The following is a 14,271-nucleotide window of genomic DNA, read 5'->3' on the forward strand; positions in this document are numbered from 1 at the left end:
GACAATTAAATAATAATTAATGTCAGAACTCAACACGTAAAATGATTCAATATATTCAAAGCAGCGTGCGCGCGCGCGTCCCTCCCTCGCTGCGTGCGCGCGCGCGTCCCTCCCTCGCAGTGTGCGCGCGCGCGTCCCTCCCTCGCAGTGTGTCTCAGCAAGTCCCTCGTTTGCTGTGTGTGTCTCTTCCTCGCTGTTTGTTTGTACGTGTCACATCCTCACTGTATGTGTTTGTGTGTCCCCCTTCACTGCATGTCCCTCACTCGCTGTTTGAGTGTGTGTCAGTCCATCGCGTTGTGTGTGTTTCTCTCTCTCGCAGTGTGTGTGCATATCCCTCCCTCGCTCTGTGTGTGTGGTGTGTGTTTACGTGCGTGTCCCTCTGTGTGTGTGTGTGTAATTGTGTCTCCCTCCCACACTGATAGTGTGCGGGTTCCCCTCGCTGTATCTGTGTGTGTGTCTGTCCCTCCCTCGAGCGTGTACGTCTGTGTGTGTGTCCCTCCCTCACTGTGTGTGTGTGTGTGTGAGTTTCCCCTACTTGCTGTGCGTGTGTGTCCGTGGCCCTCCCTCGCTGCGTGTTCATGTGTCTCCTCCTCGCTGTGTGTGCATGTGTCCCTCTCTTGCTCTGTCTGTGTGTTTGTGTGTGACTCTCCCTCGCTGTGTGCGCGTGTCCCTCCCTGGCTTTGTGTGCGCGTGTCCCTCTTGCTGTGCGTGTGTGCGTGGCCCTCCCTCGCTGTGTGTGCATGTGTCACCCCTCGCTGTGTTTCTGAGTGTCCCTCTCTTGCTCTGTGTGTGTGTGTGTTGTTAGAAACGAAAATCGCTTCTTAATAATCGCTCTAGACAAATTCAGGAAAACAAAGTTTTATTAGCAAGTCTGCAGAGTCGGGCAGCCTTCTGAGTAAAAGGCGCGCTGAGGCTTACAAAGTTTCTCATTATATACAGTACAAATCCCTCCCCTCCTTGGCTCTAACAAGCCATGAGGTTCACATTCTTAAAAACATCATTATTCTTCGATTTACACCCTTATCACAAAGTCTGCAACAAATGCCTCCAGACCCTCCCCTCCCTGGCTCTAACGAGCCATGAGGTTCACATTCTTAAAAACATCATTATTCTTTGATTTGCACCCTTATCACAAAGTCTTCAGAGTCTCCAAAGTTGTTTCTCTCACCCTGCAGTCTTATCAGTCAAGGACTCATCCTTCCCTGCCTGTGTTAATGGTTTCATCAATCAAGGGCCTGTTTGTTTTTACTCTGCTCACAAATTGTCAGCATTCTGCACAATTTAAACTATTCTACTTTGAGTATACAAAATGTTTTAGAAAAGAAACAAAAGTTTTGTCTTTTATTATAGATCAGTCTGTGGTCCAGGCACATCTTAAAGTTTAAACCGAAATTACCTCTCACAATTCCACCCTTTTCTTTCTTTAAGATGTGCCTGACCAAGATAGCCCCCCCTCCTCAAGGGCCCGGGAAATCCTTGGTCTTTCGCAGCAACATCACCTTAAGTTCCCGTGTCCCATGTTGTGGAACCACCACTGCCTGGAGTCGGGAAATATTTTTCTGAATTAAAAACTGAATACAGGGGGTTAGGCAGGGTAATATGAGAAGAAGAATCATGCCCCCCCCAACCACCAGCAACACCGTGCGCCACCAACTACCACCGAGGAGACCATCCCACCATCCGATGCCACTAAGAGGACGCCAAGATTGTACTGGCACATGGGCCAATTTCCGAATTTCATCGGAAATTTTCAAAACCGCTTTACCATTATCGTCAATTTCTAGGCAGCAGTTAGTCAGGTTAAACTTCCCGCACACGCCCCCCTCCGAGGCCAACAGATAATCCAAGGCAAGACGGTTTTGATATAAAGCAGCCCTCATCTGATCCTGCTGCTTAGCCAGCAGCTCCAGGGCCAGGGCAGTCCGGTTAGTAATAACCTCTACGACTGCTTGGAGCCTGATAATTCGATTTAACATATAGATAGGAGTACGGTATCCCCATGATCCGTCCTGTGCCCATGTAGCTGGCCCGTAGTATTCAATAATCCGGGCCGGTGGCCACTCATCCCCCCAATCACCGACTTGGATATCCCTTGGCGACCTACGGAGGGAGTCAAAGAGTTTAACTCCCAAATCATCGCCTTCCTCCCGGGGTAATAGGAAGAACGCCGGTCGTATTAGACCCAGGAAGCATACCCCAGCCCATCCCATGGGCAGTGTGGAGTATGCCTGATTACCGCATATCCAAAATAGGCCATCTGGAGCAGGCCCTCCCTGCCTCACAACGTCATCCCACAGCTCCTTTACCACAGGGACGCCCTCATAAGGACCAGGACCACTACAATTCCAATATTCGGGCTCCTGGCCCCGTGCCAGAGTCTGGACAGGAGTATCCCAGCATCGACTCCCCTGACAACCACCACCCCAGGCTCTCATCATGTCATCGGAAGAATCAGCACCTAGTTCGTCAGAGGAGGAATCAGTACGTAATGGAACGCAATTTTGATGACCTCGGTTTGCAATGTACCAAGTAATATCCTCAGGCCACCATACTCGTGTGGTCGCATCCAATATACTCTGACAGGGACTAATTCCTACCTCCACGGTCCCCTTTCCTTCAATACATAACTGGCCCTCAGGGCTATTTGTCAGTCTCCACCCCTGGCTTTTCCTTTCGTTGACATGTGTCCAAGTGGTTTGAAGCAATTCCCATATGTCTAAGCTGTGACCAGTCCATGGCCATTGTTCTGACATATGCGGCCCCCCACAAACCCAGCAATTACTAACATTTAAAACAGTGGCTATTCTAGAGGTGAGATCAATAAACAGGTTTTGTGTAACATCAGGGAGTTCAATTTTTCCTTCTACCTCTTCGTATACGGATGGCACTTTAGGGAGCACGACCGTTCCCTAACGGTCTTGCTCCTTCCCCAACCCCCGATCAGTGATCTGTATCTTGGTCTCCTTGACTCTGTCAACCTGCTCCCTGAGCAACACGGAGGATAGGTCCCACCTCCCAGTTTTGCTAATAGACACCCAGCGGTCATTTATAGGGCATCCACGGATTTTGCCACCGTATCCTTTATTATATACCTGATAATAGGGTCTCCCATCCTCCCAACATTCATGGCGTGCACTCACATCGTAACACCTATCGTCCACATAGGAATGGGACACAAATGATCCCGAGTAGATCCTACTCCCAAGCCTCACCGTAGTCCGACATTTGTCACATCTCCCCTCACCCTCCCCCACATACAAGAGAAAACTGATTAATATCCCCACCAATACAGTCCAAGTAGAGTTCATTATTGCTGTCTTTTCAGTTTTACCACCAACGGCTTGTCCCCTGGCTCGCATGTCCAAGTGCTCTCTCCTTCAGGCGGAACAGGCCCCTTTATCCTTGATGCGTGGACCCACCCTTTTTCTTTCGTCCGAACAGCTGCTTCAGTTGTTAACAGAACCAGGAACGGTCCTTCCCACCTCGGCTGGAGCTTTTCGGCCTTCCAGGTCTTAACAAGTACCCAATCTCCGGGCTCCACCTTATGCAGGAGGAAGTCGAGCGGTGGAGTCTGAGCCAGGAGACCTTTCCTCCGGAGTTCTGCAAAAGAACGGGATAAGGCCAGTAAATAGTTTCTGATAAATATATCTCCCCCTTGTAAAGTGGGACATCCGTCAACCTTACTCCAATATGGTAATCCGAACAGCATTTCATAGGGGGAAACCCCGACATCCCGGCGAGGTGCCGTACGAATCCTCAATAGGGCAATGGGCAGGCATCTCGGCCAAGGTAACTTAGTTTCTAACACCAGCTTAGTCAATTGGGTCTTGAGTGTGCCATTCTTTCTCTCAACCCGACCCGAGCTCTGGGGATGCCAGGGTGTGTGGAATTTCCATTGGATACCCAGGGCAGTACAGATCAAATGGTGTAGTTTAGAAATAAAATGTGTCCCGCAGTCGGAGTCGATAGATTCCATTATGCCATATCTCGGGATTATATTCTCTAACAACAGTCGGGCCACGGTTGGTGCATCGTCTTTGGCAGTTGGGAAAGCCTCTACCCAGTGAGTGAAATGGTCTACTATTACTAGCAGATATTTCCATCGCTGCACTGGGGGTAATTCTGTAAAGTCGACTTGGATTCTCTGAAATGGCCTGATCGCGAGGGGCTGACCACCGGCTGGCATAGAACGCATGGCTTTCTGGTTAATACGCCGGCAAGTGGGGCATCCGACTACCTCTTGTTGGGCTAATGTGTATATCCCCCTGCATACATAGTCTCTCAGGATCGTATCACACATGGCTTGCACCCCCCAGTGGGTTTGATGGTGTAATCGGTGCAGAATACCCCGGGTGATCTGTTTGTTCAGTACTTGTCTCCCATCAGGAACCGTCCACCTCCCGTTAGTATCTAGCCGGGCACCCAATTGATCCATTTTATCAATCTCCCCCTGGGTGAAGACGGGTTGTTTAGCGAGCCCTTCCCTCAACGGTATTAACGTTAACAATTGGACGGATTTTTTTGACCGCTGCCCGCTTGGCTTCCTCATCTGCCAGCCGGTTTCCCACCGCTTCCGGTGTCGACCCCTTCTGGTGGCCGGGTACATGGACTACTGCGAGTTCCGTAGGTAACGCCAGGGCTTCCAACGTTAGGCTGATCATTTGTTCGTGAGCTAACTCTTTTCCCCGGGAAGTTATCAATCCTCGCTCTTTCCAGATTTTCCCGAAAGTATGAACGATCCCGTATGCATACTTTGAGTCAGTATATATGGTTCCCACCTTCCCCTCCAACAACTTCATGGCCCTCTGGAGGGCGTACAACTCACAGGATTGGGCTGACCACTTCCCGGGCAGTCGTCCGGACTCGATCGTCTGTTTCGTTGCGCCATCTACGACAGCATAGCCACTGTACCGTACGCCGCTGATGCACCGGGAGGACCCGTCGATGTACAGTTCCTGTCCTTCCATAGCAATCGGGTACTGTTTCCTTCTTACCGGGCCTTTTCCTGGTAACATGGTGATTTGGAGAGGTTTGATGTTTAGGCCCCCTCTGTTCCCCTCTCGGTACCATACTTCCGGGTCTATTTGTTGATCATCTTCTTCGGTGAGGGCGAACAACCTTACCACCATTTCCCCATTACTTGGTACCGTTCCGATCCCTAGTTTGACCTGCAAGTCTCTTCCTAACAAATTAAACCCCGCCGATGGCAATAGAAGGAGGTCTCGTTTAGTAGTTCTGTTTTCATATCCAATTTCCACATCCTCCACCACTGGGACTTGTAATTTCTGTCCTCCAATTCCAGATACCCCCATAACTGTTCCTCCTGCTCGGGTGCCGGGGGGTATTTGGATTATTCTTGATCTTTCGGCTCCCAAGTCCACCATAAATGTGATCTCCGATCCTTGGGGTCCTACTTTCAAGTTTACCAGGGGTTCCTGTCGATAGTCCTTTTGCCCCAAGGGTAGGAACCCCCGACCTCCCTAATCTTCCTCCATCAGGGCGTACGACCGCACTTCCCGCTTGTAGCGGGGGCACTCCCGTTTGAAATGTCCCTCTTCATCACAGTAGTAACATCTGAGTATCCTTCTTGTTTCCCTGTCGCGGTCTCGCGTTCCTCCACTCTTCCTTTGTTCCGGCCATGGTTCTCTTTTCCTCTGCTCTTGCCACGGCTCTCCCCTTTTCCCTTCTTCCAGCTGTCACTTGCTGCACCGTCTGCATCATTATCTTTGTCGCCTTCTTTTGCTTCTCATCGTCCCTTCTCACAAACACCTTTTGCGCCTCCCGTAGTAGTTCACTTAGAGATTTACTATCCCAATCATCCATTTTCTCTAACTTCTTGCGTATGTCCGGCCAGGCTTTTGATACAAACTCTACCCGTATGAGTTGTTGCCCCACGTCCGTCTCAGGGTCCACCCCAGCGAACTGCTGCAAGTTCTTCCTAATCCTGTCTAGGAAGTCCGTAGGGGTTTCCTCCGGGTTTTGATGATTACCAAAGGCCTTGGTAAAATTGTGCCCCTTCGGGGCTGCCTGTCTTATTCCTTTTATCCAATATTCCCGCATGTCTCTCATGTTGCGCCGTCCTTCCTCCGTGTTCTTATTCCACTCGGGGTCGGTGAGGGGAAACTTCTGCTCCCCTCCTTCTCCCCCTTCTCTCTCCCAGACCAAGAGCGCAGCTTGTCGTATCATCTGACGCTCCTGGCTAGAGAACAATGTTTTCATAATGGAACACATCTCTTCCCACGTGTAAGTATTCGGACCCAGGAACTGATCTAATTGTTCAGCCAGGCCCATGGGGTCCTCTAGCAGACCCTTCATCTCCCTCCTGAAATTCCGTACTTCAGTACTCGTCAAGGGAACGTTCACATAGCCCGTCCCTCCTTCCTCGCCCCCCATGGGCACTTCCCGGAGTGGATTCATTCTTGCAATTGAGGTAGGGTTTTGTCCGTGACCCCTTCCAGCTTGAGATCTGGTCTGTACCCCTGAGGTAGCCTGTGATTCCTCCTCATTTTCTTCCCCTTCCTCTGACTCGTCGTCACCCGAAGGAACATTTTCTGGGGCAGACGGGGTCACGTAGGGCGGCGGTAAGTGATCTAAAGGTTCCCATTCTTTCTGCCCTTTCGAGTCTTCATTAGTTACCTGCATTTGGCAAGATATCGTGACCGGTAGCCAACAAAGGGCATAATCACTTTCTTCCAGATTAACATCAGGTTTTGAATTGACATATAAAATGAGAGCTTGCCGGACCCAGTCTTCGTCAGTACCGAATCTAGGCCACCACACTGAGTCGCCCTGAATAGGTTTCTGGGACCATTGTTCACAGTATTTTACCATCTTCCTTTTAGATTTTCCTTTTCTCCTACCCTGATTCCAATTATTTAACATTCTTCCTAACGGACTATCGTCAGGTACCCCGGGGTATTTGTCATTGTCGCTGTTCAAGCCTACCTTTCCCTTACTCGCCTTGGATCCCTTATTTCCCATTGCCGAGGACTTCGTAATTTTCCCGTGACAATCTATCACAATTTAGCCAATTCCCGGACCTTCAGTCCTGTGATCGCCCAGGTTCCTTTGCAGGCACCCCCGGTCTTTGGATTCCTGTGTCCCACGTCTCTGTGACACAGATCACAGGCACCCCGTAGGTACACGTTCCTCCGCAAACACGGTCTCTGCAAAATCCCTCACAGGCGAGCCCCGGTCTCTAGATACCTGAGTCCCACGTCTCTGTAGAAAAATCCACAGGCACCCCGTAGGTCCCCAGGCGTCCGGAAACACGGTCCCCGCAAGTTTTTCTTACCTGGGTTCGGTGCACCGAAATTACTCGATCGTTAACCGTCCCCACTGCCTCGGCCACACCCCTCCTTTGTTTTCCTGAGCCTCCCGGATATCACTCGCTCAAGCCGCGCGGGGCGACAAGCAAGGAATCAGGGACTGCTGAAATCAGCAGGGTGCACCTTCTCCGATGTCCTTCCTCAGCTCCCCCCGCGGCCGGAGTGTTGATCCCGGACAACGAGCCCCCAAGTTGTTAGAAACGAAAATCGCTTCTTAATAATCGCTCTAGACAAATTCAGGAAAACAAAGTTTTATTAGCAAGTCTGCAGAGTCGGGCAGCCTTCTGAGTAAAAGGCGCGCTGAGGCTTACAAAGTTTCTCATTATATACAGTACAAATCCCTCCCCTCCTTGGCTCTAACAAGCCATGAGGTTCACATTCTTAAAAACATCATTATTCTTCGATTTACACCCTTATCACAAAGTCTGCAACAAATGCCTCCAGACCCTCCCCTCCCTGGCTCTAACGAGCCATGAGGTTCACATTCTTAAAAACATCATTATTCTTTGATTTGCACCCTTATCACAAAGTCTTCAGAGTCTCCAAAGTTGTTTCTCTCACCCTGCAGTCTTATCAGTCAAGGACTCATCCTTCCCTGCCTGTGTTAATGGTTTCATCAATCAAGGGCCTGTTTGTTTTTACTCTGCTCACAAATTGTCAGCATTCTGCACAATTTAAACTATTCTACTTTGAGTATACAAAATGTTTTAGAAAAGAAACAAAAGTTTTGTCTTTTATTATAGATCAGTCTGTGGTCCAGGCACATCTTAAAGTTTAAACCGAAATTACCTCTCACATGTGTGCACGTCCCTCCCTCGCTGTGTGTGTGCACGTCCCTCCCTCGCTGTGTGTGTGTGTGCGCGCGCGTCCCTCCCTCGCTGTGTGTCTCAGCAAGTCCCTCGCTCGCTCTGTGTGTGTGTGTGTGTGTGTGAGTGTGTGAGTGCGTGTCCCTCCCTCCCTGTGCTTGTCCACTCTCGCTGTGTGTGCGTGTCCCCTCTCAATTCCTGTACACGTGCCCTTCCCCTTGCCGTGTGTCTGCTTGTCCATCCTTCACTGTGTATGTGCGTATCCCTTCCTCGCTGTGTGTGTGTGTGCGCGCACGCGTCTGTGACCCTCCCTCGCTGTGTGTGCGCGTATCCCTCCCTCGCAGTGTGTGTGTGCGCACGTCACCCCTCGCTGTGTGTGTGTGTGTGTGTGTGTGTGTGTCTCTCCCTCGCTGTGTGTCTGCGGGTAACCCCTTCACTGTGTGTGTTTGTATGTCCCTCCCTCGCTGTGTATATCCCACGCTCCTCTGTGTGCACGTGTCCCTCCCTTGCTCTGTGTTTGTGTGTGTGTGTGTGTGTGTGTATCTGTGCGTGTCCCTCCCTCGTCGTGTGTGTGTGTGTGTGTGTGTGTGTGTGCATCTCCCTCCCTCACTTTGCGTGTGTGTCCGTCCCTTGTGTGCGTGTGTGCATGTCCGTCCTTTGCTCTGTGTTTGTTTGTGTGTGTATGTATGTGTGGGTGTCCCTTCTTCGCTTTGCGTGTGTGTAACCGTCCCTTGTGTTTGTGTGTGCCTGTGTGCATGTCACTCCCTTGCTCTGTGTTTCTCTGTGCCTATGTATGTGTGCGTGACCCTCCCTCGCTTTGTGTGTCCGTCCCTTGTGTGTGTGAGTGCGTGTCCCCTCTCGCTGTGTGTGCGTGCCCCCTCTCAATATCTGTGTACATGCCCCCTCTCAATATCTGTGTACATGCCCTCCCCCTCGACATGTGTGTGTCCCTTCCTTCGCTGTATGTGTGTGTGTGCGTGTCCCTCCCTCGCTGTGTGTGCTCGTCTCTCCCTTGCTTTGTGTTTGTGTTTGTGTGTGTGTGTATGTGCGCATGTCCCTCTTTCGCTTTGCGTGTGTGTGTGTCCCCGTCCCTCGCTGTGTGTGTGTGTGTGTGTGTGTGTGTGTGTGTGTGTGTATCCCCCTCACTGTGTGCATGTGCATGTCCCTCACTCGCTCTGTGTGAGTGTGTGTCCCATCTCGCTGTGTGTGTGTGTGTGTGTGTGTGTGTGTGTGTGTGTGTGTGCGTGCCCCCTCCCCCTCGACATGTGTGTGCGTGTCCCTCCCTTGCAGTGTATGTGTGTGTCCCTCCCTCGCTGTGTGTCTGCGTGTATTCCCCTCACCGTAAGTGCGTGTGTTTGTTCCTTCCTCGCTGTGTGTGCTTCTCTCCCTTGCTCTGTGTTTGTTTGTGTGTGTGTGTGTGTCTCCCAGTCCCTCGCTGTGTGTGTCCCTCCCTCGCCGTGTGTCTGTGTGTATCCCCCTCACTGTGTGTATGTGCGTGTCCCTCCATCACTGTGTGTGTGTGTGTGTGTCCCTCCTTCGCTTTGCGTGTGTGTCTCCCAGTCCCTCGCTGTGTGTGTGAGTGAGTGTGTGTCTGTGTGTATGTGCGTGTCCCTCCATCGCTGTGTGTGTGTGTGTGTGTGTATTTGTACCTGTCCCTCCCTCGCTTTGCATGTGTGTGCCCCCTCTCAATTTGCGTGCACATGCCCTCCCCCTTGCGGTGTGTGTGCTTGTCCCTCCTTCGCTGTGTGCCTCCCTTGCTGTGTGTGTGCGTGTCGCTCCCTTGCTGTGTGTGTGCGTGTCGCTCCCTTGCTGTGTGTGTGCGTGTCGCTCCCTTGCTGTGTGTGTGCGCGTGTCGCTCCCTTGCTGTGTGTGTGCGTGTCTGCATGTCCTTCCTTCACTGTGTCTGTGTGTGTGTCCCTTCGCTGCGTGTCCCTCCCTCGCTGTGTGTGTGTCCCTTTCTCTTTGTGCGTGTGTGTGTCTCCATCGCTGTGTGTATGTGTCCCTCCCTTGCTCTGTGTGTGTGTCGCTGTGTGTGTGCGTGTCCCTCCCTTGCTCTGTGTGTGTGTGTGTGTGTCCCCCTCTCTTGGTGTGTATGTGTGAGTTTCCCCACTTGCTCCGTGTGTGTGTGTGTATGTGTGTCCCTCTCTTGGTGTGTGTGTATGTGTGTCCCTCCCTCGCTGTGTGTGTCTGTGTTTGTGTGCTTGTGCATGCACGTGTCTCTCCCTCGCTGTGTGTGTCACCCTCTTGCTGTGAGTATGTGTGACCCTCTTGCAGTGTATGACCCTCGCTGTGTGTGTGTGTATGCGTGTCACTTCCCCACTGTGCCTGTGTGTCCCTCCCACGCTCTGTGTGTGTGTGTGTGTGTGTGTGTGTGTGTGTGTCCCTCCCTCGTTGTCTGTCTGTGGGTAATCCCCTCACTGTGTGTTTGTGTCTCTCCCTGGCTGTGTGTGCACATGTCCCTCCCTTGCTGTGTGTTTGTGTGTGTGTATGTATGTGTGCGTGTCCCTCCCTTGCTTTGCGTGTGTGTCTGTCCCTTGTGTTTGTGTGAGCTTGTGTACATGTGCCTCCCTTGCTCTGTGTGTGTTTATATATGTGTGCGTGCCCCTCCCTCGCTTTGTGTGTGTGTGTGTGTGTGTGTCCGTCCCTTGTATGTGTGAGTGCGTGACCACCTTGCTGTGTGCGTGTGTCCCACCCTTGCCATGTCTGTGTGTCCTCTCTCGCTGTGTGTGTGTGTGCCCCCTCTCAATTTCTGTGCACATGCCCTCCCTCTCGACATGTGTGTGCTTGTCCCTACTTCGCGGTGTGTGTGCATGTCCTTCCCTCGCTGTGTGTCTGCGGGTATCTCCCTCACTGTGTGTGTTTGCATGTCACTCCCTTGCTCTGTGTGTGTGTGTGTCTCCAATATTTGCACCATCAGTGGATTGGCCATCATAAATTGACTGTAGTATTCAGGAATGTGTGGTTTAAGTAAGTTCACCACGAGAAATGTAGGGTTTAATGTATCGGTAGAGGGGTGGGTCTGGGTCAGATGCTCTTCAGAGTTTTGGAATGGACTGGTTGGGCCGAATGGCCTGGTTGCACACGATGGCGATTCTATTCAGGTTATTGTCCAGCCCTATCAACCATCCCCGTCTCTTACACCTGGCCTTATCCCCAATATTCTCCTTAACACAGTAATCTCCTCCAGACTCTAAAACACCCCTTGCCTATGTAACCTTCTCCAGTCCTTACAAAGATCGATATGTCTGTCACCTCTTCCTGCTTTTAGAACCCTCCCTATAACTATTACCATTTGTTACAGCTCTCCCAATCATTTTTCCCTCTTGAAACTCCCGTAAACATTTGTATCTCTGAAAACTCCTCTGGACTGTCTCAACTTCCCTTTGACAGTTACATGCTGAGACCTGCTCTATATCAGTGAAGTAATTAAGTCTTGGCAACACTCACTGTTATAATCTCCCTCCAGCTTGATGGCACTGAGGATCTGTAGAAGCTCTTTTCAAACCGACAGCCATCTCTGTGTCTGTAATCTCCTCCACTCCCCATAATACATTCTCTCTGAGCTCCTCTGTAGTCCACCAAACACTCCCTAACACTGTCTGTATCAGTGTAACCTTTTCCAGAAACACAACCTTCCCTATCTGTGTAAATCCCTACACCAGTCCCTATCCCCCTCAGCTCCGTCTAACAATACAACCCTCCATGTCTGTGTATTCACCTTCAGTCCCTACTCACCTCCCTATCTGTGTAACCTTCTCCATGCAGTTTTGCTTCAGTCTCTTCAACTGTCCCTGTCAGTGTAACCTCTTCCAGATGTGAAAACTCTCCTCTTTTTGACTTATTCAGACCACACAACCCTCACTATCTATAACCTACTCCTGTCTGAGAAACCTACCTCTGCAAATTGCTCCAACTCTTCAACTCTCCATAAGGTCCTGCATCTCTTACATCCCTCCCTATCGACCAAATCTCTTCCAGTCCTTAAACACCAACAGTCTGTGGAGACCCGACCCCCATCCCTATCAGTGTAATTCTCTCAGGTCTCTGCAGTAATCCTGATCTGTCGAACTCACTCCATGCCTGTGCCTCTCCCAATCCAGTCCCTACAAAACCCACTATCTATTTAACACCCTCCTGTCACTATCACCCCCATGTCAATGTAAGCTCCTCCTGTGTCTCCACCATCTACCCATCTCCATAACCTTGTCCAGCTCTTACACCACTGTCTGTTTAAACGTCACCTTCCTCTACAACTTCCTCCTGTTTGTGCGATGCTCCCGTATCTGTGAAACTGTCTCTGACCAAAATTGTTATCCCAGTCTCCGAAAAGAAATCCAGATTCCACAGCCTCCATAACCCCCAGAACCTAAGCCTTCCTATGTCTATAAACATCTTCAGTCACGACTACCCTACATATCTCTGTTTGTTCTTCCAGTTGATACAAACCTCTTTATCTCTGTAATCTGCTCAGCTCCCTAAAACAGTCCCTGTCTGTGATCCAGCCCTGTCCTACAAACATCCTTATCCCTGTAAACTTCTCCATCCCTCCCAACATTCCCATCTCCATGAATCCCTGTCAGCCCTACAGCTCTCCACATTTCTGTAACCTCCTGTGGGTCTATGGTCCTCCCTCCCTGTGAAACCACCTCCAGTCCCCACAATCCTCCCAGTCTGGGTCCTCTGCTCCAGATCAGACCATTACTGTCTCTGTAAACACCTCCACTCCTGACAACTCTTCCCATTTGTGTAACCTCGTTCAGACCCCATACTCTCCAGCTTCCTGAATCCTCTTCCTGACATTGCAACCAAAACCACATGTTTATGTAACAACCACCAGTGCTTAAACCTCCCCAACTCAGTAACCACTTACAGCCCTAACAAAACACCTAAACTGTGAAACCTCTAATTTCCCTACAATCCTCCCTCCCTCTTCAAATGCCTTCATCACCATGAAACCTCACAATTACTGAAGCCTCCTTTTGGCACTGCAAACCTCCTAATGTCTGCAGAATCCTCCTGTCCTGATATCGCTCCCTATCTCTGTAATCCCCACCACCCTCCAGTGCCCTTCTGGGGAACATGGCAGAGGAGGGAAGATTTGTAGAGTCTGGACCATATTATGGAGGTTGAATTCTGGGGATTACAGATTTGGTCGAATGTCTGTGGTGTGCAGATTATTGGCGAGGACTCGAAAGACAGGATTTATGACTACTTGGAAAACCATAGTTACATTAGAGACAGTCAGCATGGGTTTGTGAGGGGTCAGGTCATGCCTCACAAACCAAATTGAATTCTTTGAGGATATGGCAGAATACGTTGATGGCTCATTCAAAAAAGAAGGATGATTTTGGATACATGGAAATCTGTCTGTCTGGATACAGGATCGGAAACCACAGAGTAGACAGAGTATGGCAGCAGATGGACAGTATTGATCTTGGAGCTCATTGGCCAGTGGTGTTCTGTAACAGTCGGCTCTGGGACTCTGCTCTTTGTGGGTTTTTTTTTAAAATGATGTGCATGTGGATGTTGGAGAGTGGGTTAGTAAGTTTGCCAATCACCTGAAGGTTGGTGGAGTGGTGGGGAATGTGGGAGGGCTGTTGGAGGTTGCAATGGGACATTGACAGGACGCAGAGCTGGGCTGGAAGTGACAGATGGAGTCCAATCTGGAAAAGTATGAAGTGATTCATTCTGGAAGGTCGAACTTGAATACAGAATACAGGGTGAAAGGCAGAATATTTGGCAGTGTGGAGGAACAGAGATCATGGGGTCCGTGTCCATAGATCCCTCAAAATCACCACGCACGTTGGTAGGGTTGTTAAAAAGGCATAGGTTGTGTTGGCTTTCCTTAGCATCTTAAAATCAATAAGAGCCGCGAGGTTTTACTGCATCTTTATAGCTTCCTGGTGAGACCACACTTGGAATATTGTATTCAGTTCTGGTCCCGTCTTTACAGGAAGGATGTGCAAGTTTTAGAGAGTGTACACAGGAGATTTACCAGGATGCTGCCTGGAATGGAGGGCAGTTCTTATGGAGAAAGTTTGAGGGAGATAAGGCTTTTCTCATTGGAGAGAAGAAGGGGGTAGGGTGTCTTGGTAGAGGTGAACAAGGTGATGAGAGGCACAGAGTGAGTGAATAGT

General features: G+C 50.3%; 1 protein-coding gene across 2 annotated transcripts; it reads right to left on the reverse strand.

Moving 5' to 3' along the window:
• Positions 1-1,148: 1,148 nt before the first annotated feature.
• On the reverse strand, positions 1,149-7,732 carry LOC140458539 (endogenous retrovirus group 3 member 1 Env polyprotein-like). 2 transcript variants are annotated; one of them, XM_072553330.1, is made up of 2 exons: positions 7,295-7,732; positions 1,149-3,600 (listed from the first exon to the last, which is right to left on the reverse strand). In XM_072553330.1, the coding sequence occupies exon 2, from the start codon at positions 2,751-2,753 to the stop codon at positions 1,458-1,460; it is 1,296 nt and encodes a 431-aa protein (XP_072409431.1). In that variant the 5' UTR covers positions 2,754-3,600; positions 7,295-7,732; the 3' UTR covers positions 1,149-1,457. The 2 variants fall into 2 exon arrangements, with proteins under 2 accessions (XP_072409431.1, XP_072409432.1); XM_072553331.1 differs by lacking the exon at positions 7,295-7,732 and adding an exon at positions 7,207-7,288.
• Positions 7,733-14,271: the final 6,539 nt, after the last annotated feature.

The sequence above is a fragment of the Chiloscyllium punctatum genome, chromosome 33 (assembly GCF_047496795.1).
Source record: "Chiloscyllium punctatum isolate Juve2018m chromosome 33, sChiPun1.3, whole genome shotgun sequence".
NCBI lineage: Eukaryota > Metazoa > Chordata > Chondrichthyes > Orectolobiformes > Hemiscylliidae > Chiloscyllium > Chiloscyllium punctatum.